This window comes from Serpula lacrymans (assembly GCF_000218685.1).
Source record: "Serpula lacrymans var. lacrymans S7.9 unplaced genomic scaffold SERLAscaffold_8, whole genome shotgun sequence".
Lineage (NCBI taxonomy): Eukaryota > Fungi > Basidiomycota > Agaricomycetes > Boletales > Serpulaceae > Serpula > Serpula lacrymans.
The window spans coordinates 1,980,912-2,007,576 of NW_006763297.1; the positions used below are offsets into that span (position 1 = coordinate 1,980,912).

Consider the following 26,665-nt stretch of genomic DNA (forward strand, 5'->3'; position numbering starts at 1 on the left):
CAATATACTCCTTCTCCAACAGAGTATCAATCGCCTGTCAAACAACCCATCAGCCATCAGCCAACTGCACACAGCCCCACGCCCACTCACCTTCTTGATGTCTGGATCTTGGGCGCAAACCTCTGCGAGATCTGCGAGATCACTTCTTGGATCAGCGGCTGGTTCTTCATCGTCTTTCGAGCCTTCATAATTCTGCAGCTCAGTCGCTTTAGCACCCCAGTAGATGTACATGTTTGCGTGACTTGTCCGCTTACCGCACAATCGTCGCTTGTATGACATATTTACGATCTTCGTCGACCGTCTTCAACACCTCTGATGACTCCGCCTTCACCTCTGCCTTGATCGGCTGGTTCAAATTCACCCTAATCTTCTTCGACTTGAAGTCTACACATCACCACATTAGCACTAGCATCAGCAACGACGCCGATATCCGACGGGTGACCACTGCACATACTCGGGTTCAAATCATACTGATCCGTCTCCTCATTAATCAAAATCTTCGCCTTCACCAAAAGCGACAACACCTGCGTCAAAATATCCCTACTCACCGCCGTCGCCGTCACCAACTCCGCCAAAGAGAGCGTATCATTCGTATTATACTGCAGCAACACCGCCATCTGATACGAACTCGTCATCAGTATGTACTTCTGGTTCAGATAGTTCGTCCGCAGCTCGTTCTTCGAGTAGTTCCATAGCCACGTCAACTTGCGCCCAGAATGTTTGGTTTGGTAGTACTTGGAGAAGCGGTCGTAGGTGGGCAGGATCTCGGGCGGGATGATGAAGTCGTTGTTGGGCGCGTTGAGGGGCCAGAAGTTGGTCCCGAGGACCATGATGCTAAAGTTGATATCCATGTCATCGTGGTTCTGTTGCATACGTTCTTTAAATTGATCCGTCAGGTCCTTACTCAGACTCATATCTACAGCCATCGTCAGTCACGTCCACCAACAAAGAAAGGCAGAAAGGTGGGAGCGCACCGGTGAACATCCGCTGGAGCTTGTTGGTATACTCGAAACCACATGCCTCCTTCAGCTTCGATATCATACTGGCCTCACTCTCGTCTGACGCTGACACGCCGTGTATGAGTCGCTTCGAAAGTTTGGTAGTGTAGAACGTCTGGAACACATCCTTGTCTTCTATATACTTGAACAGCACCATCTGAAAAAGCACATGAGTATACCCTATCCACCAAAAGTAAAATAAATCAGATCATACCACACGATTCAAAGCCCCCTCCAAATCCTCCTCCTCCGCCATCTTATTATTCTTACGCAAAAGCATATCCGCATGCTTCGCCAACAGCTCCGGCGACTTTGTCGTCGACGTCCCCGTCGCCGCATTCCTATTCACAAACTCCCGACACGCCTTGTCCAGACTGGCCACGAACCCAGCCTCCCCTTTGAAGCTCCTCGTCACCGTCTCCGAGTTCTTCCTATGCACCTCCAGCAGCGCGTCCACATACGCCTTCGGGTCGAGCGCATCCGCGCCTTCGCCTCCAATCAGCTTGGACACCGCCGCCAACCCCGCCTTCTTCACATGCTCCTCAAACTTCTTCCTCAGCGGCTCCAAGCCTTCCGGGATCCGCGACAACAGCGCATACATCCTCTGCAAATCTTCGTCCTTGTCAAAATCAAGCAGCTTCTGAAAGCTCTCCCACATCAACTCTGAATGCTCCCTGATCAACACATGCTCGCATTTGCTAACGAGCTGCTTGCGAGTCTCCGTGTTCAGATAGCGTTCCACCCGATCTTCCTCCTCCCGAAGCCGCTCTTCGGCCTTTCTGAGGTAATCGGAGACGCTGCTCTCGGCCAGGAAGGATTCGGATTCTTGTTTGTAGTACTTCTCGGTGGCTTCTATAAAGGGCGCCTCGAAGTGGTCTTTGTAGATATCGAGGCAGGCTTTGTTGGTATCGCTTTCGTCCAAGCCTAGGGAGACGAAGGAGTCGACGACCTTTTTGACGAGGCCTTGATCAATCGTGTCGCCATTCCGTTGGTGCTCGATAAGGCGCAGGATGGCTCCGGCCAGCTTTTGGTGTTTGCTCTGCACATGGAGGAAAAAGTTGGCCTTCCACTGGACCAACGCAAGCTAAACGGTTCGCATCATCGTCAGCTCCCGGGGGTTTGATGGATCGAGTAGAGGTGACATACGGTGTATACGGGATAGACGTTCTTGCGCCCCTCGTCTCTCTCACGTTTGACCCAGTGTCGGTTGAGGTAGGTGAAGAGACGGTTGATGTAGTTGGCCCCTGTCGTATAGCGATCCCATTCTGCTGCGTAATAGCGCAGGAGGGCCTCGTCTTGCAGCGTCTCGGATTGCTGTTGACATCGGACGGTCAAGTGGTGAGAGACAGGGAGGGGGGATTACTTACGTTCTTGAGGCCTCTGAGATGGGCGACGAAGTACTTGATGAGATTGTTATACAAATCCGAGCCCATCAGATTTGCGCCGGCTGCAAGTCAAAAGAAGGGCGTCAGTCCCCTCGTCTCGTGTACACCCCCCCATCGTCATAATAAATCGACGATAAAACAAACTCATGAAATCCAAGAAATCGAAACTCACTCCTACTCCCAGCGCCAACCGTATCACCCGCGCTGTGCATTCTGGAAGACGTGCAATAATTGTAAGCGACGGTATAGAGGCTCATGTACTTTGAGTAGGAGACGCCGGTTTGGAGCTTGGTCATGATGTGGTCGACGCCCTCTTCGAGGAATGTCCAGGTGGTTGCGAGGTCGGCCGTCGCTGGGGGCATGTTGGGGGCATTGGTGGCGGTCGTGGTCGCCATCGTGGTGGTCTCGTGTCAAGAGGGATGTATTGGGGAGGGGGTGTTCTGATTTGGACTTTGGGATAGGCCAAGGTCACGGTGTTTTGCTTACGCGAAAAAAAGGCGCGGTGTGGCGCGTCGCTGCCTCGTTTTCAGAGCGCGGCTGAGAGTGGCTACGTGACATAGTGACAAGAACAGGAAGAGGACAAAGAGTTTGCGTATAATGAGAAGAGAAAGTCTATGATTAAGTGAACGACGAGTATGTCTACAGTTTGACAGCGGTGTGGATACATGCGATGCCTCCCCAGAGATCAGTCCATGCACCACCGTCGCGATCACCCCCGGTAGCGAACCCTGCCTCTCGTATCATCTGAGCAAAGACGGGCTGAGAGGGGAATTTGCGAATGGACTCTACGAGGTACTGATAGGACTCGCGGTCGCCTGCGAGGATGGTGCCCATGAGAGGTATGATGGAGAAGGAATACTGGTCGTATAGGCTGAATGGACCTAATGAGCGCGAAAGACAGGTGCAGAACGCTGTGTGGACTCACGTGCTGAAGAGAGGGTTGTTCACCTTGCTGAACTCAAGACAGGCAAAGGTTGCGCCTGGTTTGAGGACGCGGTGGGCTTCTTTGAGGACAGCGGGGATGGAGGTGCAGTTGCGTATGCCGAATGCGATGGTGTAGAGGTCGTAGGAGTCGTCTTTGAAGAGGGAGTGGGGCATGTCCTGTGCATTTGCCTCGTGGAAGGAGACCTGGGGAGCTAAAAGGAGTGAGTGCAAGGGTCGGTGGAGTGAGAGGGGACGCACTGTTGTGATACATGGTCTTTTTGAACCTGGTGAAGCCCTCTTTGAGCATGTGGGCATTGATGTCGAGGACGTCGACGGTGGTCTCTCTGTCTGCGTAGGACTCGCGTGCGTGGTCGAGGATGCGGAGGGCGATGTCGCCTGTGCCCCCTGCGACGTCTATGCAGCGAAGGGGGCCCTTGCGACCCGGTTTTAGGGTGGACACGAAGGCGTCTTTCCAGAGCCTGTGGACGCCGAGGGAGGAGGCGTCGTTCATGAGGTCGTAGGAGGAGGCGACGGAGTCAAAGACATGTTTGACGAGGGATTCCTTTGACTCTTCTGGTATTGTTTTGAAGCCAAAGGAGGTTGTGCGGTGTTGGGAGTGGATGTGTCGAGATGGGACGAGGGGACGAGCTCTGGCGAGGGAGCGAGGGAGGGAGAGCATGGTGGGAGGAGAGGGACGGGCCGGGCCGGTGGTTGTGCTGCAGCGATGCTATTTACGCGAGAGGGAGTAGTGAGGAGTGGTAGTGTGGTAGTGGTAGTGGTAGTGGTAGTAGTAGTAGTGGTAGTGTGGTAGTGGTAGTAGTAGTGTGGTAGTGTGGTAGTAGTCGTCGTAGTAGTAGCGTGGTAGTAGTAGCGTGGTAGTCGTCGTCGTCGTAGTAGCGTGGTAGTAGTCGTAGTAGTCGTCGTCGTCGTCGTCGTAGTAGTAGTAGCGTGGTAGTAGTCAGTCAGTTACTAGCAGTGTCTCCCTTTCGCTGACTCCTGGTGAGCCAAGCCATGTCCCGCACCACGCGCACGGTCGCCCCCTCGCCGACACCCAACGAGGTCGTCATCAGCCTCTCCACCCTCCTCACCGTCTCAGACTACCGCGCCTTCTACCCACACACCCCCATCACCTCCTTCCGCCCCGTCTACTTCGCCCTTGACGATGGCTCCCTCGTCGCACCCCCCTTCATACACGACCTCCAGTCCTCCAGCATCTCCCTCCTCTTCATCGGCTGTCTCTTCACCATCTTCCTCCGCAACATCCTCACCTCTCTCTCCTTCATCACAGGCGGAAACGTAAAGAAGAAAGCCCTCCTCTATACTCTCGTCGCCAGTCAGCTCCTCGCCCTTCCTTCCTTCATTCCCAGGATAGTCGCCCAGTTCGATAGATCCCCCCAGTTGCGGCTCTGGCAGTCCCCTCCCTCCTTCTCTCTCTCTCTATCCTCACCCTCCCAACCACAGAATCGTTCGCATCGCTTCGGCCTCGGCGGGCATCTCCCCTCTCCCTCCTCGGCAGTCTCTCTATCACCCCCTCGCAATTAGCCCCTGACACACCCACAGATGACTGCCATTCTAGGCGTAAAGGCCTACAAGTGTCTAGACAACGCCCGTTTCGTCCTCCTCGTCCTCATCCTCATCAGAACGGCAGCTACTGCACTACTCATCACAGATACCGTCACAATGCGCACTTATCGAACTCTATCAGGTTCGTACCTACCCCCTCAACCATCTCCTACTGACCATCCCAATAGGGCAATGCGCTCGACAATCAGATGGCTACACCCCGGTCTTTGTCATTCTCCTCTTCGTAGAATCTCTTTTCATTTGTTGCTGCTGTCAGTGCACATCAATCTCACCCTCACTACATGCTAATCCTTAATTTACCCCCAGTCCTATATGCCGTCTGGAAATCTCGCGGCTCATCCGCAGTCAGAGGACGCATCTCACTCCAACTATCTCTCCATGAAATCATGGACCGTCCACAGGACATCATCCCCACCAAAGAAACCGTCGAACATGATCTGGCCAGTATCCAAAAATCACGCTCCCACTACACCTTCATGTCCGAGCCCCCCTCTCGATCGCTATCCCTCGCCCGCACAGAGACACGCACAAAATCCTTCATATCCGATGCCCGCAGCGTCCTCTCCACCGCTCGCACCAACCTGTCCCGATCGCGCAGCTGCAACACGATAACGAACGAGGAGACCCTTCCCCTCCCCACTTCAGCGACCAGAAAGCTCGCTCCCCCCGAACAAGCCCCCAACCCCCAACGTCGACCGTCTACGATCAGGATATCAGAGGCCATGGAGCGGCGCTCCATGCACCGGCAGGTCCGTCCCACCCCACAGCGCCCTTCTTCTACCTTCAGTCGTCTCAGCCGATACATGCCCCGTATGGCGCTGTTCCGCGAAGTCATGCGAGACGAGGTTCGTTCTGGTTCATTTCGCGGGATGTGTCACTGACGATCGCAAACAGCTCTGTTACACCACGTTCATCACATCCACCACCGTCGCATCCGTCATCCTCAACGTCGTCGGCGTCAACTGCGAAAACACCCTCAGCTCTCTTTCATGGATGACACTAACCTGTACGTACCCCCTCCACCTCAGCTAACCGTCACGGTCCTGAACCCTGCTTGCAGGGGGCATCATCTCGCTCTTGGTGATGCACAGTTTCGGCCGCGTGGTTCGCCGACACGAGCTCGAAGACGTACTGCAGAACCCTTCAGCGTGGTATCCCGTCCTCACCGACCGCCGAACCGCCGAGTTTCTCGGCCACCCGAGACCCCACCTCCTCCGCTCCTCCTCCGTCTCCTTCGCGCCGCACACCAGAGCCCGCCGCGCCCTCCCCGCGCGCTACGACACCCTCACCGACTCTCTGTCCCAGCCGTCGCAGCCGCCCAACTTTCACCTGAGCAGGAAATCATGGTCATCCAAGGGAGGCGAAGACGCGCTCTCCGTCGTCGAATCCATCTCCTCCCTCTCCGCATCGTCCTCGTCGTCCGCGGACACGGACGCGCGCTCCCCCCTCGACTCCCTCGACTCGTTCGACTCGTACCTCCGGCCGCCTCCCCTCAACCAGCCCGTCATCCTGCCCTCGCCCGCCTTGGACCACTTCCCGACGTCGGGCCGCAACTCGCCTGCGCACGGCGATGGCGGGGGCGGGGGCGGCGATGATGACGAGGCGGGAGGGGGAGGGGGAGGGGGAAGGTGGGTCCCGGGTGAGTTGGATCTGGGGAGGTATTGGTGTGAGGGCGGAGAGGTGTTTGAGGTTTTTGGGCCGGTGAGGTCGGATACGTAGGACCCTTTGCTTCTTTCTGTCGTTCGTTCTTTCGTTCGTTCTTTCGTTCAACCTTTCGTTCGTCCACTTTGCGTTCCTTTTTACATCAAAATGTAAACCTCGTGTTCCTGGGGGCATCTCGCGTATTCGTTGATTTGTGTTTTGTTATTCGTTGATTTGTTTTTTGTTATTCGTTTTTCGTTTTTCGTTTTTCGTTTATTTCTTTTATCTGTTTTTTGTTTTGTTTTTTCGTTTCTCGTCGCGCTCTCTTCGCGTTTTGTACTACCGTAACTATGTCATTCGGACCGTATGGCCAGCTTTCGTCCGCGTTTGGCGGGAGGGGGGGGGGTGTTCTTGGAATCGTTTAAAATGGATCGGTTCTCTCTCTTTCTGCTCCTGAGCTTGAGATGTGTGGGGCTCGTGAGCTGGGACTGGGAGGTGGTAATAGGACGACTCGGACGGGTGAAACGCTTGATTGATATAAGTGGGAGGGAGTAGAGACTCGAAGCAGCGATCACTCCCTCCCCTCCCCTCAATGGTAACCAGCTCTCAGCTTAACAGTATCCAGCACTCCAACACCCGCGCCGCCAGGGATCGCACATCCGAGGGTCTGTCAGCCCCAGCCACTCGCGAAGCGAACATGCAAGTAGTCAGACAAATCGGTGCACTGCGGTAGCACTGCTACTGCCGTATTGGTATTGTTTCAGTAGCATCAGTCCGCCCCTTTCCTCTCCATGTTCCCTCCATTGCCTGGGTTTGAACTGAGCAGAAAACACCCCACCCTAGACGACGGCCCGTCGCCCGGCTCGACCGTCACCGTAATGTTCAGACACGGCGACGGCAGCGGGGTGTCGAAAGAACCCCTTCAGCCCCTTCAAGCCCGCCTCCGCCTCCTCCAGCGCCGCCCCGCCGCCGCGTCGGGCTGCTCCGTGTGCGTGAAGAGCGCGAGCTGGAGCGTGCAGCGGTGCAGGCGCCGGTGGGCGGCTGTCAGCTCCGGCCTGGCGCTCTCGTCGGACGGCGAAGGGAAGGGCGAGGCTGAGGCTGGGGTTGGGGGGGCAGGGTGGAGTAGGGTTCCCAGAAGAAGTGGGGCTGGGGCTGAGGAAAGATGGTTAGTTCACGTTGTTAGTGATGCGGCGGTGCGAGTGAATAGATAGAGCGAAAACAAAAACAAATTACAAAAACAAGACATATAAAATAAAATAAAAAAGACTTCCGCTCACGCACGTTTCCTACATTCTTGCGGCTTGCGCTGCTTGCCATTGGGGCTTGGCGTCCTACTCCAGCCTGGCCTGCAACCTCTGTCTCGTTTGGCAACTTTTTGGTACTCATGATCGAGGTGTGAATTTCAAAGAGTTCAAGTTGGGGGCGGAGGGGGGTGTTAGTAACTTGATCAACGAGATACGACTGGCATGATATATATACGCAAGTCGACCCTTTGTGTGCCTATTTGGTATCAGCACCAGACAGCATTATACGTCAATGTGCGTACCAGGCAGCACACTCACAGATACTTCTTCGCGAACACCCCCCCCCCCCCCCCCGGCACTTTCATTGAGTCCTTGGGGCGCAGCAGCTATACTGATACCGATTCGTCGCATGATGGCATCGTAGTACACAAGACAGGACACTAGCCAGAAGTCACGATTCTCGTCTTGAACCTCGATGAGGTAATCGAGCTGGGAAGGACATCTGCGGAAAAGTGCCGCGCCAAAACTGCTATTAGAGCTCTGAGCAGCTTTTTGCGCTCGGCTAATGTCGGACTTGACTGCAGATGGATGGGATACATCAGTTGGCTTCAGGATGTTTTTATCATCAGAGTAACAGAACTCACCCTACCATATACCGTTATCTGATTTGGCGTCAACTGCAATGATGGATTGAAGAAGCCATCGATGCAGTGATGACTAGAACTGTAAAGTAAAAGACTCTCAGTCTTTCTGGTAAATGACTGATATATTAATCAAATGTACCTGTAAAGTAAAAGACTCTAAAGGAATGTGTAAGTATGAGTTTTAACTGCAATAATAGTGTTTACTGTACCTCAGTCTTTCTGGTAAATGACTGAGGTGTCTAAGGTAGGATGAGTGCGCTTTTCTGTATCCTAATTAGGAAACTTATGCAATCCATCAGAATGTCGGAATAGTTGAATGAAAGTGACTGCAAGAATGAAGAATCTATTGTAATGTATATAATATGCCAACAGTTGAATTGATTAAACGACCTGTAGAATTTTCCATCATCAACTCAGATCATCCATGTGCTTTCACCAGCTCAATTGTAACTCTTTTTTCTTCTCATACAAAATATATCTTCATTGTTATTGTATACATGGCTCATCGTGAAACTTGGCTGCGAGCGATTATCCAAGACAGGGAAACTAGGCATGATGGAAGGACTTCACCACTAGTGGTCCGACCAAAAGCGGCAGACCTCAACTCATATGATCAATTCCTCCTCCCATCATTCTCATAGGCTCACAGACTGATCCACATCCCTCGGGTTCGTATTAGAGCGAGGCGTGGGCTCGGACGCATCAAGGTCGACAATATTTTGTGAGAGCATACGCTCATAAGAAGCGTGCACGTGAGACTTGTCTTCTACATATCTAAACAGCACAAGCTAACGACAAAACATCAATAACGGTCGACTCCTCCAATAGGTTATCCAATACACGAACGTACCAGGCGAGTTGTAATTTCTCTCGTAGGTGCCTTTTCAAAGTCTTTACTCGCTCGCTCGAGATCATCGGCATACTGCACAAGCATTTCAGACGACTTCGAAGAGGAAACGCCTATCGCCGTATTCCCGTTCACCACATCACTGCAAGCTTTGTCAAGGATAGCCATGAAGCCTGCTTCACCCCCGAATTTGTTCGTTATGACTTCCATATTCTTCTGACGAACGTCCAGTAATGTGTCAACGAACTTCTTCGAATCTAGGCTGCCACCGGTAGCCCCCTCTGACAGCGCAGACACAAAGGCCTTCTTCAGGCGCCGTTCGAACGTATCTCGCACGCACTCCAAACCCTTGGAAAAAAAGAGTGTAGGAGCGCTGCAAGTCATCGTCTCTACCATCCTGCATGAGTGTCGAGGTGTTTTGGATATGAGCCATGAAGATCTGTTCACATCTCTCGACGAGAAGCTTGCGAGTTTCGTGGTTCATATACCGATCCACTCGATCTCCTTCATCCCGAAGCCGATCCTCTAACCATTTGAGATACTCCGAGACATTGCAAACCTTGCTGATAGCGTTGGCGATTGACGTGTAATATATTTCTGTGGCGTCCAGGAAGGGCGTCTCAAAGAGCTCTTTGTAAACTTCGAGGTTTGTGTTTGGCGAGTATTTTTCAGGATAGCCCACCGGATGCTAACGAATCCGTGATCGTCTTGATAGAGCTTGTATCGACCTTCAAACCTTCCCTCTCGTCTCGGCTGAGGTGGATAAGGGTTCCGACCAACTTCCGATGTTGAGGAATGAGGAAATGAGTCTTCCATTGCACTAGTGCAAGCTATCAAAGCAAGTTTATCTCAAGGGCTACGAGTTCAGGCAAAAAGTGATACCACCCTGCCATCAATTGGGTAGATGTGTTTATTCCCTTCACCTTATTTTCACCCTCTCACCCCAATGGCGGGTTGAAGTTATGCAAAAGTTACGACTGGCAGTGAGTGCACAGGATGCATATTGGGTCCAATGTGCAACATAAAACTGTAACCAGTTCCTGCCCTTGTAAGTCACTGGATTGCTGGAGATATGACAGTCAATCGAAGTTTGACAAAAAGAATGATCACTGACATCTTTCAATTCAGATACATATGTTTCGTAGTACATGGATATGCTTTTATACAAACGATCTGTCGCTATATGAAATGAGGAAGATGCACATTGAAAGATTGTCCAATTACTCGGGTCTTAAGTTACACACCACCGAGTACATGGACATGTATTTCGCATAGTTGCTAGCTTGAAAACCAAGTGAGATGATCTCGTCTAAGCCCTCTTTCAGAAATGCCCATGCCGTTGCGAAATCCGCCTTTGCGTCAGGCATGGCCATCGAGCGCTGCAAAGCTGAACTCGCCATGACGGTCTATGTGGAGCGAGGTCAATATGTCCAGTCAGCTCAGCAAAGAACGTGGTCTATATTCGTGTAAGCTGGGCGCTCATGATAGAAGCAGCATAGGCGCCATCATTTGCCGATTCCTAGAAAAGGCTATCTTCCTGTGAGAAAGTCGACATCGAAGAGATAAGTAGTTTCCTAGCTTGGTTAGGAAACATATAATTGACTGGTTTGTGTGCAAATCTCGCTTTTTAAACTGGGCAGGAGGCGACCCATCAAGAGCCAGATAGTGATTTGAATCCGAAGACGTTCTGCTTCCGGTACATAAATCTAAAGGGTTGCACCATAGACCTTACGCTTATGCTTCACTGCCGTCCTCTGCACTTCAATTCCCACACAAGCACCAGCCAAGAAAATCAAGGTTGCCATGAGCTAGATTGCAAATTTGAGGAGGTGAGCTCTGAAAGAACCATAGGATCATACATAAGATTAAAAAAGCAGCCCATTTGTCTTCTGATTCATAATGACTATGCGGAGCCCTTCACGCTGAGGATCAGCTCGCATGTTTCGATGAGGGGCTCGCGAGTTTCCGTATTCAGATATTGTTCCACCCGTTTTTCCTCGTCACGAAGCCGTTCCTCTACCCATTTGAGATACTCTGCGTCACTGCGTTCCTTTCGTACAACATCAGATTTTCGTGCGTAGTATTGCTCTGTAGCTTCTAGGAAAGGAACCTCAAATAATTCCGTGTAAACGTCGAGGTCAGTCTTGCTAGAATCCTTTTGATTGATCCCAACAGTTGTCATTGAGTCGATGACCTTCTTGATAAGGCCATTATCGACCTGTCCGCTTTCTCTATCGACCTCGATGAGATGGAGGAGGGTTGGGATTAACTGCTGTTGTTGAGGTATGAGAAAATGTGACTTCCACTGTACCAGCGCAAGCTGTGGATATGTGCATCATCTTCAGTATAACGAGTGAGGTGGCGGGTGTATGACACAGACCAAGTTAATCGGGTAGAAAGATTCCCTCGACTCTTCGGGCACTATGTCAGACTTGTGAGCGTTTTTCATTCGCCGCCTTTTTGCGTCCATGTCTGGTTTGACCAGTTGATTCAATTTTGAGAAAATGTTATTGACACGGGGGATACGAGATGTATAGTTGCTCCATTGTGCGACATAATATTGTAACAATTCTTCTCCTTGTAGGGCATCGGATTGCTGGAGATGATGGTCAGCCAGTTGCATGGTCGACACCAAGCTTGTGCACTAACGTTTCTCAACTCTGATACGTAGTTACCATAATACGTGCTCAATCGATGGTATAAGTCCAAAAATGTGCGCACTTTATTCTGCGCTGTGCAAGATACTAGTTAGCTTATTCCATTAAACGTCTCTGCAGTTACTCACGTTGATCCTCTGAGAGAACACCTTGAGAAACATCGGGTACAACCCTTGATGCCAAGCAATAATTGTATGCAGTCGAGTATAGAGACATGTTCTTCTGGAAGGACATGTCAACACCTGACATGATGTCGTCCAGGCCCTCCTTCAGATAAGACCATATAGTGCTGGGATCCGAGCGAGGGTCCATGATAAGAGGCGCCGTATAGTATAGCGCGACTCGCAGTGACAGAGTATATATAACCCGAGCCCAAAACTTTATATGCTTCGATGTAACACAAGCTGAGTTCAGAGAGACAGGCCGGCCCATGAAAAGCTAAACTGAATACGTAGACATAGCATCCCCTGATTGATACATCCATCAACTGTAACGGCGATGCAAAACATAGCACTGCTTACTGTTTCCGTTAGATCGAATCGTGATGAAGAAACTGTCCATCAGCGCAGTTTGTGTAGTTGTCCCACCACTATATAGTACTGGCCAATAAGCTGGTTTGGATTCATCCGTCGAACCGCGAAGTGCCGAATAACGCAGCAGATGACTGGAGTAGACTGAAGTTGCAGTTGCAAACTAGACCTAGACTAGCACTATAAAGCAGCATGGACTATCACTGTGAAGTGTTTGTTTTGGATCTTAGTAGTATACATCATGTACTTCGTGGTCAAACAGTGGACCGTGGGGAAAATTTTTAACGACGATATGATTATTGCTGCTGGCTTTCCAGAGTACCACCAAACGCAGATCTTGGACTTCAAATTGGCGGATAATGTCGTCGACAAAGGTCATAGACAAGGGCAAAAGCAAGGCTATCCCTAAAATTGTGCAATCCGCCTTGCACGACTCGTCAACTTCTACCTCAGACTCGGACAGCGATTCAAGTAGCGATTCTTCAGACTCAGAGAAAGATAAAGATATTACTCCAGAATATCTGAAATCACTCATAGAGACGGCCAGACAGAATGCAATAGAAAAGGAGAGGCAGATGCAGATATCAAAAGATGGTGCAATGGAGGAAGACATAATCAAAGTAGACGATACCAAAGAGTGCGTGCAAGCTATATTTCATTTGATATGAATACACATTAAAACTACTTTCAGCCGACCTTTACCACCGTTGAACCCAGGTACACTTCCCGCACCATATTTTGAATTTGGGGAAGGTCGTTTTGGACCTGTGTCAATACGAGATCCCGACATCGAACGGGCAATAGCTATGACGTCTTCAATCCTCGCACCTGCACCCCCTGCACCCCCACCTGAACTCACCAAGTCGGGAAAACCACCAACTAAGAAGGAAATAAAAGCGGTATGTGTGCCTTTACTTTCGCTTGGCCATCGAAATTCATACACGTTTCAGATGAAGAACAAAACTGCAGGACCCAGCTGGTATGATCTTCCCGCTCCCTCCGAGGCTGATTTACCCCGGTTATATCGGGAGGTCGAGGCTCTTCGTTTGCGAAATCAGTTGGATCCAAAGCGTTTTTATAAGAAAGACGAGGGCGAAGGCAAAGGTATCAAAGGGCTACCTAAACATTTCGCCGTGAGTATCTTTATCATTGGTATTAGATAGTCATGATGCTAGGAGGGAGTTACTAATGTTGGCATACGATATCACAGATTGGCACTATACTTCCATCGAGTACACCTTTCGGGACAGCTAGTACCGACAATCTTCCTCGCTCTCAGAGGAAGAGGACATTTGTTGACGAGCTGGTTGATGATGCAGAGGCGAAGAGGTATGCTAAGAAGAAATTCGACGAGTTGCAGTCAGTCAGGGGGGCGAAGGGGAGGGCAACACTACATAAAAAGAATGCCCTGCGCAAACCAAAGTGGTGATCATGCCTGTATACCATCTCTTCTACCTGATGAGGAGCAGTATGCTTGCTGTGAGCTGATGATACCTCTTTTTTTTTGGTTGTTGCTATCACCAGGACTGTTTCATGATTCGTAAATAGTGCACTCAAAAAAGTATCTTACGATCTCATATTGAAGGATAACATTCGGTGAAGCGAGCGAGAAGCCTGAATCTGCTCCTGCATTACCAATGCATATGATACATCTGTCGACCGAGTTGAGCTTTATACTCATCGGTAACATATGTACAATGATCTCGTGTAAATGTTATTTAATTCAAGACTGTTGGAAGTATCGATGGTGATTTGCTGTCTAGTTGACTTGTTTTAAGACTGTTCACAGCCACATTTAACAAATCTCGCATTTTTCCGATACTACACCGTTCGCATTGACTTCCAAGTTGAGTCCAGTGGACTCCGTCTTATTTTCAAGTTAAACCTCAAAATGCCTCGACGTCGCCCATCCTCCAAGGGCAAGTCAACATCAAAGGCTCGCCCAGTGGATCGCAAAGATAGTAAAATAAAGCGGTGGAACAAACCATCCGACATCGAACTTGACGAGGAAGACCAGTGTATGTTATTTCCCCTGTCAGCTCAGAGCTCACTCTCTCAACGTCTGCCATAGTCCATGCATCTCGCGACAAAATTCTTCTGGAAGGAGACGAAGTATACGACGACGAAGATGACGATGAAGATGAAGTCTTTGCTTTGAAAGGCTTGTCCGATGAGGAGGAGGAAGACGAAGAGCCCAGTGAAGGGGATGACGATGAAGACGTGGACGTGGACGTGGGCACGACCGAGGGGAAAAAATCGAAAAGCTCCAAGTCCAAGTCCAAAACAAAATCAAAGAAGAAACATGCTTCATCTTCGTCCGAATCTGAAGAGGAAGAGGAGGAAACTTGGGGGCGTAGCAAAGCTGCATATTATTCATCTAATGCTGCTGAACTCGAGTCCGATGATGACGAAGCAAACGAACTAGAAGAGCAAGAGGCGAGGCGGCTGCAGACGAAAGCTCGGGATGTTATACTTGAAGAAGACTTTGGATTCGGGGAAGTGGTAGCGGGTGATGAACACACGGAGGAAACAGAGTGAGTTGTCGAATGAACTGATCTCAAAAGACAGCTCTAATAGCAATCTCAAGCATATTAATGGAGGAATCCGAAGTTTCAAAGCCGTCTTTACCTCAAGATAAAAAATCGCTAATCCGCTATCTTGAAAAAGAAAATCCGGAAGCTCTGGCTTTAGCTCGTGATTGGGATGATACTGCATGGAATCTTGTTCAAACACAGGCAAAAATTGTTCAGTGAGCAATGCCCGACACTATTCTTCTTCTTCTCCTATATTCATAACATTCGTTTACTAGACTGGAAAGCGAGGATCCCGACGCTGTCAGCCTCGGAATGATACATTTATATTACCGTAAGTGCATTCTATCACTTATGACCTTATTTTGGACGTCGTTTTGCTCACGTCCAATCTGTGTGGATATCTTGTGCAGAGGCACTGTTGACATACGCGACAACGCTTGCATTTTATCTACATCTACGTGCATCTCCCAAATATTCGTCTCATCCAGAACTGCTCCGGGACCACCCAGTACTTTCGCGATTGCTCACCCTGAAGCAGGCTGTGGCAACCTTGGATGATCTCGATTTCAACGCATCTGATGAGGAGGATGAGGACGACGACGACGACGACGACGACATGGTAGACCTGGATGGTCTGGACCAAGAGGCATTACTTGAAGACATGCAGAATCTATGGAATGCCAAAGGCAAAAAGGCCCTGGAAATGGGGGAACTAGAGGAGCTTCTCATGGACGCTTCACGTTCCAAGTCCAAATCAAAATCAAAATCAAGTACATCTCTCAAGGCAGATTTGGATGATTCAGAACTATCCGTGAAGCCACCAAAAAAGAAACGCAAGACCGCGGAGAAAGCTGCACCCGTTTTCGACCTGGTTGAACCCGAGTTTAGCTCATCTTCTTCACGGAAAAAGCCTACCTCGTTCGGAGATACCAACAATGCAGATGCCTTCGGAGAAGCTACATTCTTGCAACATGCTGATGCAGCCGATAAAAAAGCACGCAAGAAGTCGCTGCAATTCCACGTCTCTCGTATTGATAGCGCGAGTGCTCGGCGACAAGGTGCCAGGGCAAACGCTTTGGGTGGTGACGATGATATTCCTTATAGAGAGCGCCGAAAGGATCGAGAAGCAAAACTGGCAAAAGAGCAAGAGCGTAATAAGGCTAGACTCGGGATGGGTGGCGATGACTTGGATGATGTCGATCCAGAGCTGGAAACCGACGGGAAGAAAGAGAAGAAGAAACGGAAAGAAATGGATGATGAGGCTGATGAAGATGAGGTTGATGGGTATTACGAGCTTGTCAAACGGCAGGCAACGGAGAAGAAGATGAAGAAAAAGATGGATTATGAAGTTGCTCAGGCAGCTGCTCGGTAAGGCACTTGCCTCATGTAGACTTTCAGCGCATTCACTCACTCGCTTCTAGCCCTGATTTCAATAGCAACGAAATGGATGGTCCTCGATCTATAACGCGGGCGATCATGAAAAACAGGGGTCTCACACCACACAGGTCAAAGAGTGTACGCAATCCTCGCGTGAAGAAACGTCAGAAATTCGAAAAAGCCAAGAAGAAAGTTTCATCCCAAAAGGCTGTCTATAAGGGCGGTATTGGGGACGCTTCTAAATATGCTGGTGAACAGTCGGGTATTTCAAAAGTTGTCAAAAGTGTTCGCCTGGGTTGAAGTTTATAAAACCTCTCCCCTTACTTCTCATATCATAATAATAGTGTTTCATCAGAAATATTGTTCATTCTCCATGTAGACGATATGTTACAAGCAAGTACACAACACACGATCATCAAAAGTACATGAAGAAGTCAATCTAATGCAACTGTCCGAAAGTCTAGAAACACATAACAAGCACAAAAATATTTCTTACATCCAAGCCGCGATAAATTAAAAGAGCACGCATACTCGCAAAGCACATGTTGGATAATTCAGGCGATATAAAGATACTCCATAGTCTGATTCGAGCTGCACAAGAAGGATGATATTTAGACCGCAAAGGCCTGAAAGGGGAATGGTCAGAAGGTGATATCAATACGAATCACAAGTGCACAAACGTTTGGAACGATTCCATGATCCGATCCATTCCCATGTCCATTGATAGCTGAGTCGACACTCATAGCGTCTGCACTGGGAAGACGGGAAGCAACGCTACTCATATCATGAAAGTCAGGGCCGCTGATCTTCGAATTCGCATAAACACGCTTGATCTCAGTAGCCTGCTCTCCAGCCTCTTCATAGGCATAAGTATACTGCTCAAGTCCAGCGATACATGTCTGGACTTCGGGACGGCCAAGACGAGCCAGAAACATTCCAGCATTGATGCAGCTAACGTGCATAACTGCTGGATCCAGTCTCTAATCCCTCGATGTTAGGGCGGTAAAACAAGTAGAGGCGAAAAGGAAAAATACCAAATATCCGTTGGAAGTAAGCACACCAACCTGTAGTTATTACTAAGCCAAAGAAGAATGTAGGTGTGATTAAGACTCATGGCTTTACCAATGCAGCGATTCGTAAGGCAGAATGCAGTGCTTCGTCAAATATCTTCCGCTTGAGAGTTTCGACTTGATTGATACCACTAGGTGCTAGAGAGTTATTTCGTATGCCGAATTCATCCAATGCATTGAATAACAAGATCCACATGACATGATAAGAAGCATCACTTGCGCCTTTGAATGCAAGTGTCAGGAGGTCGCCTCTGGATTATAAGATATACTTACATGCAGAAACAGCAGACACAAAGTCCCACTCAGCCTCAAAATTACTTGGAACCCCAACTTTGGGGAGATGAGCATCGCGCCATTTAGTAAGCTCTGATGCGTATGATAACGCAGCTTCCAAAGGGATACCATCCGAGTCAGTCGTTGGTCTCCACAGTTGCCTGGCTATTTGACGGGATATTCGGGCCAAGGCATGAGCTGCGCGATAATACCCCTGATTTATCTATGTCAGACAAGAAAGAGGTAAAATCTATTATTGCCTACCAAGAACTTTAAAATATACAGAGAACGGTATCAGTAACACATATTGAGAATTTGAGTTTGGTTTTACCTCTAGTTGTTCCCTAGGAGATGGGGCATTCATATCAGTAGTCTCTTGAGCTAGCGGATCGGCGGTATAAAAGTCAATGTCATAGTCGTCGTCATCACTTCACCAAAAATTAACATAGATTGAGGATAAGAGTACGAGAACGCACAGCATAGGTTTTCGGCGATAATAAAACGACGAATATGCATCCGCTATACAAGCCATCCACCACGCAAAAATCATGGTGCCGCGAGCCTCGGGATCCTTGATATCCGACATGACAGATTTATGATTGATCTGGAAGTTTTCAACCATGTTGGTGGATTATTAAATGCCGAAGCAAGACATTACATACCTGTAAGCCGAGTAAATTCCGTATCCCAGATGTCAACCAGAAGCCATGAAAGCCTGATGCAGTTAGACAAAAGGAAGGCCCGTATGGTGATTAAATTTACCGTTATTGGGATTTGAATGGGGATCCTCTAAAGAATATAATACAATAAATAAAATATCGTGAGGACAACATAACAAGTACATACGACTTTGCAAAGGTTCGATAAGAAGGGAAATTACCACGTTATCGGCGGAGGGAACACGATGGACCTTCATAGACTCGGCTAATTCGCGAGTACGCTCAATGAGAGCTTTTGCCATACGACTTTGCCCGTTATTGCGTTGGCGATCTACAATGAGCAAAGGATGTTCAGAAAATTTGGCCCCCCACGCCAGTACTGTTGCTACGAGAGCCGGGTGGAGGGGCTCGTCACTTTTAGAATGAGTTGGTGATCTTTGCAAGGCAGTTTGGCCGGCAAGGTTTAGACGCGCACGGAATTGGATTGGGTTCAGAAGAGGGAGACGAGTATGGACAATTTGGAAGTACACCTCCACAAGGTCGAGAGCGAATCTGAAAATAGGTTGATTAAATAAATGCCGACCGTCGCGTATATCGATACGGTAAATAAGAATAAAGGGAGCTATAGGAACCATCAGCAAGGAGTATCTTAAGTAGGAATAGTCCAGAGACTCACAATAATGACGATGTCGACTTTTACATAATGATCGCCAGAAAGGTACAAAGGCAAAGTGAGACGCACTCAGCTCTAAAAGCCTCCTCCTCAAGCTTAGAAGCCATCTCGCCCCAATCCGCATAAGGTGATAGCCGCGATTTTACCGCATTAAAAGGAGGTATAATGCTACTGGGGAAATGATTTAGCAAAATATATATTCAAAAGAAATCCAAAAAGCGTGGAACCTTTGGATATCCGGTGGTGAAAATAGATAAGACAATAGATGAGTGGTGGATGTATGAGGCGAGACGCTAGGGTAGATAGTCGGCCTTGGAGCCAGTGGTGAGTGACTTAGGCTGGGGAACCAAGGGCCAATGCCACCCTCGCCTGTGGGAGACGGACTAAGCGGAGCTGTAAGTATATTTGGAAGTCAAATCCAGCGATATCCAACATACAGTCTAGAAGGACCTGGGGACGACGGGCTACAGTTATGGTCAATGGGTTGCCATCAGGATTAAATATGAAGGGCATTCACCTAAGAATTGATTCGTGTGGTTAGTGGTCTATATGGCGCTAAATTGGTGTGAAACCTACCTTGTACTCGTAGATATATTCCTCGGCCTTCGAGCGGCGGAATTACGTTTCTTTTCGCTGGTCGCCTGTTGGACATAATGGCTGCGTCGTTATGAGCACATGGATATGAAGGTTGGAAAATAAAAGGACACCGACGTGCAAGGGTAGTTCTTGGATAGGCAGTGCTATCGGAGGCGTATTAGTCAAGAGGGCGCCAGACGCACAACGGAAGTGATCACGGACCTGGCACTAGAAGAGCGGTGCGGAGGTTAGAGGATATGACCTTCGTTTGATGCGAGTGAAATGATTTACCTTGTCGTGACCTGGTAATCGGTGACATTTAACCTTTCGCGACCTGGTGTTATCGGTCAAAAGAAGGAGGAGAGAATTAGCGATGGGTTATGTCACACCTGCAGGCATCGCAGGCTGTGTTCTGTTTCCTGGGAGGGGGAAGAGTCTTTGCTAATTCGTGGATCTGGTTCTGGATTGAGGGTGTCGGCAAGACGAGGCCTGTCGAGGAGGTAGAGAGGTGAGATTGAGGACGATTAGAAGGAGCACACGGGTACAGACCTGACTGAGAGAAAGACGGCACGTTATCGCTGCGGGGGGCTTGGAGGTCTTGCATGAGGAAAGAGAGGCACAATTAAGACGGAAATTGGAGGGGACGAGATTTGTTTCCGCCCATTCGTAGTACTTATACTTATAATTGCCTGATTACAGTACAATACTAATCCTAATGGATCGGACCAAACACCGCCAAACTCTTACGCCACCCCACCGCCCGTCGGCTCCGAGCTGAGGTCGCACGCCGTCAACCGACCGTCAGGCGCTCCCTCTATTTTTTTCTGTCCTTCCGCCTTCGCTCCGTACCTCGTCCACCATGGTCAAAGTAGAAATCGTTGAAGAGAAAGACGCTCAATATGCTGGCAATTCGCCGTATGCATCCTCCTCATCGTCGCGCACATCCTCCTCGGCGTCCCTCTCCTCCATTTCCTCAGAGCTCTCCGCCGAAGAGACCCTCTATGACCGTATCACCGCCCTCGTAGACATTGTGCCTCCCTCAACCCGTCACAGTCTTGCTTCGAAAGTATCAAAAGCTTCTTCTTTCGTGAAGCTGAGTGGGAAGATCGTCGGGAACATCGTTTGGGTTGTCACCACCTCAGCGTTATTGGTTGGCCTTCCTCTCGCTTTGAGCTTGGAAGACGAAGCAAAGGTAGTGGCACAGGAGCGGGAAATGTTGGCACAACAACAGGGCGCTCAACAGGTAAGTGTTCTTAGAAGCCCGTCTTCATCCAGTCATCGCCCTTTTGTTAACCCCAATCTTCCCACTTCCTTCCACAGATGCTCGCCCCTGGATCAACATATCCGTCATCTGGATCCAGTCCGAATCAACCTCCACAAAAAGGCCTGGTTCCCCCTGGCTTTTGATTGTCAGTTGTATTAGCGCCATGCCAGTCATATATTTACAGTCACCTACGCCTTCGTAAATATCTTTCTCGCGTTCCGCAGCATCCCGAGGTGACTCGCAAGCCTAGCTTCCGTTGGGAGTACTTTGTTACATATCGACAGTCTTATCTGATCGTGCTATAATAACATTTTCTTTCTTCGTGCGGGAAACACCCGATCAGTGTAAAATAAAATAAAAACGTTATGATCTTATTTGCTCGGCTTGGGTACGGCAGATTTTCTTGTAGTTTTCTACCCCCTAGACAACACTTTACATAGCATATCACAATATTACTATTCGCTCTATGTCCTGGCAACCACTCCGCCATCAATACAAAGAACGCTAAGTAAAGAAAGGAAGGACGCCCGCAAATTTTGATACGGTAGACGCCCATTTCGACTTCAAGCCTTATGGTGCAGTCTGAGTAACAAGATTTAATGAGTTGGTTCAACGTCCCGAAGATATGATATGACTCACTTGTCCTGACCGGGCAGGGAATACGACCGGTCGCACGAAGTTTTCTCTGTTCGGCAAATCAAATCAGGCCATAAGAAGAGCTATATCAAGCAAGTACGTACGCGGAGCGATATCTTCTAAGGTATGTTATTGCAAGGTTTTCTATCTCTTCTGGGGTCACACCAACAGCAGCCCAGTCTCCTGGAACGTCGGTATCATCGATGTATCGCCTCTCCACTTCGTCCGGGCTAAGGATCGGCCACCAAGCAGCTTGTGCAGCCTTGGCAATAAGCAATGCAATTCGCTTAGGCACGACAGGAGCCCGAGAAGGGGGACCGTAAGTAACAGATGACACAAGGTCCAGGAGGTACTCAAAAGTGAGAGCGTTCGGCCCAGGAAGGTTTAGTGTGCCACTTAATTGAGGGATAGACATAAGGTTAGCAAGCGCTTGTGCAACATCCATCACCTAGTAACGAGCTCACAACATAAACATGACTGAAGAAAACAATAACTGGTTTACTTACGTGAACTGGACGAATTCTGGTCTCGCCGTAATTCAATTTCCACCAGATTGGCCAGACTACGCAGTTTTTAACGTGAGCAGCGTGAATATCGCATCAGAACGAAGGACGGAGGACTGACTGGCCATGTTATTCAGGAACTTATCCTCATACCCGAAGAGTGAAGCGGGCCTGACGATAGTGGCGCTGGGGAAGACCTTCCTTACCCGTTCTTCACCCTCGGCTTTGGTTCGGTAGTATTGAGAGGAAGAGTTGCTAGATGCGTTCAGATGCGAAACGTGAACCAAACGCTGGACACCGACTTCAGCGGCAATCTTTGCGATTCGTTCTGCACCATCGACATGGACAGATGAATAATCGAAGTTCCTGGAAGAAAGGCATCAGCGGTGAATATACAGACGAAGAAACTAAACAATTATACTTCGTCTCGTAATCTCGGCCAACAAGATTGTAAACAATGTCTGAATGTCTGAGACATTCGGCTATTTGGTTTTCATTCCGAAGATCCCATTCCTACGGACCAAATGAATTAATTCCGGTGTGCAAGCTTGAAAGCAAAAATATTACCAAGGGAACTATTTGACCGAGGTCACCCATGGGCTTAAGATGCCTCTTTTCATCCTCCTCCCGATAGGGTACGACGACCTGTGTGCCCATCTTCGCTGTAACACAAAATATCACCATTTCTAACTCGCGACTGAATGAGAATTTGAGCTCACCTAGTTGAGATACCAAGTACCTTCCTAGAAATCCAGTACAACCGAAAACGGTGACGACGTGTCCACTAACAGCACTGTATCCAGGAGTTCCATAGGAAACGATAGGTTTGCGTCCAGGTAGTGAAACTAGGTCATGCAATGCCCGCTGAAAACCCATTCGTGATCAGATCCACACAATATCTCCATACTGATGAATATAGTATACCTTTCTTTGCTGGACGACGACGCGCTGGACGCGCAAGGCTTGGGAAGAAGAGAACATTGCCAGCAACCGCAACGAATTGCAGCGGAAGGTAGAAATTAGGTGGATAGCGTAGGCCGGGATTTCCCGACCACTACAGACTTGCGCGCCAAAACTTAGTAAAAGATTTTGTATCCAAGTTCAGCCAGCCACCAACTTTTCCTTCAAATTTTATTATAAAATGGTTCAAGGCAAAACCAAGGGCCTTCAAAACAAGGCCTCGTCATCCAGACATGCTGCCAAAGCAGCTGCTAATCCGAAGAAAGGGAGGAAGCATATCCCTCCTAAGAAAGCCGTACTTGTGCAGCAAGCTTCTATGCATAGGGTGAGCTTGTCATGGTTTGGCATAGCTAGAAACTCACGAAACTGACATCTCTGTAAGTCACTCTCAGCCAAGATTAATCATTCTATAGAGAAACAAATGGTATCTGCGGCGTCATCGGGAAAGCTGACTATCATGAAAAATACAACTGATGGGTATGTATCGGAGGCATTCTGCTATGGCTCATGTATTGACTGGCAAAAACCACAGGGAATCTTCGAAGGGTTCCAAGTCTTCAAGCAAGGGCGGTAAAACCTGAACTTCAATTATCTGTTTTCCGATGTCTTTCGTTCACATCCAGAAACCCAGGCATTAGATTGTAAGCTGTGCTACTCGAGGTCTACGTTGCCATCTTGGCCTCTTTTGCTAATATCTTGCTATCATTAAGAAATGCCAATTACAGAGAGCCTTCGGTACTCCAACTCTGAAGAACAAATATGTGATATCGTGGCATTCGTCTACCTTTTTTTGCCTCGGTTATTGGCCTTTTGAGGCTAACTGAAGGGCACTCACGTCCACTTAGAAGCAAAGAGATATATACCACGCTAAGCAGCGGATTAGCTCACTATACTGCACATGTAGTATTGGTGAAATTGCATATGGCGAGAACTAACAAGACAGTGGAAAGTCCAAGAAAGTGTGAGGATGCGGATGATGTACCAGATGTAAAAGGGGAGCATGCAACAGATTGACAAGATGTCATCAGAGTACTGGTGGAGATGCAAACACATTGGAACCCTACAAGAACAACAGTATGATGAATGAGGTGATGCAAGAAATGCGGAAGATAATGATTGCAAAGCATAATCGCGTGTAGAGGATGCATGAGTATAGATGCTCGTAGATCTTGTCGTGGATCAATCAATATCGTAGTCTTAGTATGAAATGGATCTGTATCATTTTGACAAAACTTAATGTACCCTTTGGAATTGAGCCGTAGCCATTCGAAGTCCAAAGGAAACAGGTGAAGGACATCATCTTTTCTCCCGCGTAAATGGCACTCCACTGGCAGTTTGGAAAAGGGCGTACTTGATCTGAGTTAGCGCGTCCCGTTCGTCGGGTGTTAGCAGGTTCTGAGGTTGCGAATCAACAAACATGATGACTTTGTTGATGGCGTCTTCAGCCTCAGATATATCTGGAGCAGAACCCGACGTTATGGGCGGTACAGGCTGATACATGGCGAGACTGTCATTGTAAGAAGCAGCTGCATCGTCGTGAGATGAAACTTGCATAACGGGCTGTGCGTTAGAAGCACCAACGTCTTCGTTAGCAGATATATGCGCCTCGGTGATATGATGAGATTGAACGAGAGATGCCTCGGGGATAGAATCGTGACCATGACCAGTCAACGAAGTATCTGCGATAATCGGCACTTCCTGGTGACTCGGCCAAGCTGGTTGCAATGTGACCAAAGACGATGCCTGTAACTCAGAGTGATTAGGAAGATTGTTCTCGCCATCCGGAGAGTCTTCTGACTCGATATCGATATCATAACCGTTGACAACGTCAGATGGGGGGACAGAATCACGATCATCCACGAGCTCGGAATGACCTTCGAAGGCAGGATTAAGTGGCGAGAGAACACCATCCGCACTAGTCCCGAGACCCATGGCTCGATTGCCCCGTGCACTTTTCCCATCCCCAAACCAGACACCTTTGCGTATGCCATGCCTGTGTTTGAAATTTTCGACCCAACCAGAACTAGCCTTGAATCTTTCGTCAGGAATTTGCAAGTTTCTGGCAGTCTCTTTAGCTTTAGAACGGATTAGGGTATCGGTGAGTAAAACGTTTTTCTGTTTCACTTCCACAAGCCATTGGACGAGCTCTTCCTCAATTTCGGGAAATTTAGAAGGCCTAGAAAAAATAATCAGAAGCCGGTTAAGCGGTGGAATTTTAATAATTTACCTATGCTTTGCAACTCGCATGTCTTCGCCTTCGGGAACATTCATCCATTTCTGCTTGTGTTTCAGTATTTTACTTATTGTGCTGCGTTCAACACCGTAACGCGCTGCGATATCTTCTTGACGTGCATTTGGGTTCTCCTTGTGATAAAGGCAGATCGCTTTTCGATCAACATTGAACAGCCTTTGTTTGCGTTGTTTCTGTCGCGGCAAAATAGGAGACATAGAACCAGGGGTGGGAGGTAGAGGAAATGTGGAAAAATTATGAGAATTAGGCGCAGAGTTGGAGGACGAGACAGACGTTAGTGCTGATGCAACACTAAGTGCAGGAGATGCAGAGCGCGGATTCGAAGCAGATGCCGATGCCGAATCCGAACGAGAATGGTTATGAAAGTAATTAAAAGGCGAGTAAGGCGATGCAGAAATAGGCGTTGAAGGGTACCGTGGTGACTGCAACGACATTGATATAACGCCGGAATTCATTGACAGCGGTAAGCCGCGATGAGGCTGCCTTTGATATTGGCTCGAGTCTGCCATAGGCGTGCCTGGTCGAGACATGGTATTGGCTGGAGTGAAATACATCGAATGTTGATGTCTCTGGAAAAGAAAGAATGAGATTTCGGCGTGAACCGAGAGCAAAAACGAGTTAACATACGTCGCCGTTGCTGCGAATATCAGTTTGCAGGAGAGGTTGACCGGGTGAACCATCTCGTCCTATGCCGTGATTGAGAGCACGCGCCTGCCTGCGCGTGAGGACTCTGTCAGGTCCAATGCTGCTTGGGACCTGGTGTGTGTGATTCATAGCCATATGATGATCAGTATGAGTTTGGGTAATTGGGGAGTGCTGGTGAGGGTTGTAGGAGCCGCACTGTGGAATGTAGGAGGTGGAAGCGGCAGGCGAGGGATAGTCGACATGATCTGTCGAGCGATTTACGATAGAATACATTGGAGAAGGCTGGCCAGAAGAGGAAGAACTATCTTGTGGAGAATGGTGGTTAGGATGCCACGATGAGTCCTGCATGGATGCGCTGATGTTTTGAGCATGGCCTGTGCTATCAACGTGCATGACGGCCGGTGACGGGTAAACGAGAGAACCGTAGTGTTCCGCGTTCTCCATCGGTTTCGCTCATTTGCTTGTTGTCGAGGGCGTTCGACGTGAAGAACGAACGTATAAAAGCGCTCGACGACAGGTTTTTATATGAGAAACAGGGACCTGCAATTTTGACCGGTTAAAATGGGATCGGCTCTTCGCAGCACTTGTAAAGAAGCGCGTCCTTCAGCCACTCTGCCAAAAAAGCTGCCTTGTATCTGACTTGGTCTCCCAAGGGTCTCGTAACCTGGCACTCGTCTCGAGGCTCTTTCCTCATATTCCTTATACGCGCTTGTCCTTGTGTCTGAACAGATCTGCTATCTGCTTTCTTCCACGTTGAAATCGCCCCAATGGCTACTATCTCATTTACATC

The 26,665-nt window shown here is 48.8% G+C and overlaps 10 protein-coding genes across 10 annotated transcripts; 3 read left to right on the plus strand and 7 right to left on the minus strand.

The window, feature by feature from the left end:
- Positions 1–86: 86 nt before the first annotated feature.
- Positions 87–2,745, minus strand: SERLADRAFT_370818 (uncharacterized protein; the record flags this gene model as incomplete). Its single annotated transcript, XM_007319681.1, has 8 exons — positions 87–192; positions 255–384; positions 455–916; positions 975–1,155; positions 1,213–2,082; positions 2,145–2,312; positions 2,366–2,445; positions 2,556–2,745. 8 exons carry the CDS (start codon positions 2,743–2,745, stop codon positions 87–89), a joined length of 2,187 nt encoding a protein of 728 aa, XP_007319743.1.
- A 118-nt stretch (positions 2,746–2,863) lies between these two features.
- Positions 2,864–4,291, minus strand: SERLADRAFT_450278 (uncharacterized protein; the record flags this gene model as incomplete). Its single annotated transcript, XM_007319682.1, has 3 exons — positions 2,864–3,254; positions 3,309–3,519; positions 3,566–4,291. 3 exons carry the CDS (start codon positions 3,984–3,986, stop codon positions 3,023–3,025), a joined length of 864 nt encoding a protein of 287 aa, XP_007319744.1.
- Positions 4,292–4,318: 27 nt separating this feature from the next.
- Positions 4,319–6,610, plus strand: SERLADRAFT_439291 (uncharacterized protein; the record flags this gene model as incomplete). The annotated part of the gene is made up of 6 exons (XM_007319683.1): positions 4,319–4,822; positions 4,868–5,012; positions 5,059–5,142; positions 5,198–5,736; positions 5,786–5,897; positions 5,952–6,610. The coding sequence occupies 6 exons, from the start codon at positions 4,319–4,321 to the stop codon at positions 6,608–6,610; spliced, it is 2,043 nt and encodes a 680-aa protein (XP_007319745.1).
- Positions 6,611–7,371: 761 nt separating this feature from the next.
- Positions 7,372–10,667, minus strand: SERLADRAFT_416241 (uncharacterized protein; the record flags this gene model as incomplete). The annotated part of the gene is made up of 9 exons (XM_007319684.1): positions 7,372–7,684; positions 7,800–8,032; positions 8,095–8,382; positions 8,421–8,438; positions 9,068–9,208; positions 9,271–9,664; positions 9,756–9,906; positions 9,950–10,097; positions 10,512–10,667. The coding sequence occupies 9 exons, from the start codon at positions 10,665–10,667 to the stop codon at positions 7,372–7,374; spliced, it is 1,842 nt and encodes a 613-aa protein (XP_007319746.1).
- Positions 10,668–11,170: 503 nt separating this feature from the next.
- Positions 11,171–12,236, minus strand: SERLADRAFT_409180 (uncharacterized protein; the record flags this gene model as incomplete). The annotated part of the gene is made up of 4 exons (XM_007319685.1): positions 11,171–11,587; positions 11,648–11,863; positions 11,917–11,999; positions 12,053–12,236. The coding sequence occupies 4 exons, from the start codon at positions 12,234–12,236 to the stop codon at positions 11,171–11,173; spliced, it is 900 nt and encodes a 299-aa protein (XP_007319747.1).
- A 126-nt stretch (positions 12,237–12,362) lies between these two features.
- Positions 12,363–12,596, minus strand: SERLADRAFT_392708 (uncharacterized protein; the record flags this gene model as incomplete). The annotated part of the gene is made up of 2 exons (XM_007319686.1): positions 12,363–12,391; positions 12,446–12,596. Coding segments are annotated over 2 exons (180 nt in total), but the record flags the coding sequence as incomplete, so codon positions are not given.
- A 217-nt stretch (positions 12,597–12,813) lies between these two features.
- Positions 12,814–13,883, plus strand: SERLADRAFT_370823 (uncharacterized protein; the record flags this gene model as incomplete). The annotated part of the gene is made up of 3 exons (XM_007319687.1): positions 12,814–13,091; positions 13,146–13,587; positions 13,665–13,883. 3 exons carry the CDS (start codon positions 12,814–12,816, stop codon positions 13,881–13,883), a joined length of 939 nt encoding a protein of 312 aa, XP_007319749.1.
- A 2,824-nt stretch (positions 13,884–16,707) lies between these two features.
- SERLADRAFT_450284 (uncharacterized protein) lies at positions 16,708–20,261 on the minus strand (the record flags this gene model as incomplete). The annotated part of the gene is given in 20 exon segments (XM_007319688.1): positions 16,708–16,991; positions 17,046–17,345; positions 17,400–17,429; positions 17,488–17,657; positions 17,709–17,922; positions 17,942–17,947; positions 18,040–18,136; positions 18,185–18,312; positions 18,371–18,423; positions 18,471–18,497; positions 18,555–18,781; positions 18,809–18,919; positions 19,110–19,208; positions 19,268–19,423; positions 19,478–19,504; positions 19,617–19,697; positions 19,746–19,780; positions 19,908–19,950; positions 20,006–20,105; positions 20,166–20,261. 20 exon segments carry the CDS (start codon positions 20,218–20,220, stop codon positions 16,977–16,979), a joined length of 1,974 nt encoding a protein of 657 aa, XP_007319750.1.
- Positions 20,262–20,281: 20 nt separating this feature from the next.
- NDUFA9 (39kDa subunit of NDUFA9, NADH:ubiquinone oxidoreductase) lies at positions 20,282–23,068 on the minus strand (the record flags this gene model as incomplete). Its single annotated transcript, XM_007319689.1, has 9 exons — positions 20,282–20,857; positions 20,935–21,462; positions 21,520–21,565; positions 21,621–21,964; positions 22,023–22,078; positions 22,141–22,385; positions 22,441–22,532; positions 22,587–22,883; positions 22,944–23,068. The coding sequence occupies 8 exons, from the start codon at positions 22,998–23,000 to the stop codon at positions 21,451–21,453; spliced, it is 1,149 nt and encodes a 382-aa protein (XP_007319751.1).
- Positions 23,069–23,111: 43 nt separating this feature from the next.
- On the plus strand, positions 23,112–24,299 carry SERLADRAFT_450287 (uncharacterized protein; the record flags this gene model as incomplete). The annotated part of the gene is made up of 4 exons (XM_007319690.1): positions 23,112–23,304; positions 23,362–23,456; positions 23,512–23,620; positions 23,690–24,299. The coding sequence occupies 3 exons, from the start codon at positions 23,161–23,163 to the stop codon at positions 23,558–23,560; spliced, it is 288 nt and encodes a 95-aa protein (XP_007319752.1).
- Positions 24,300–26,665: the final 2,366 nt, after the last annotated feature.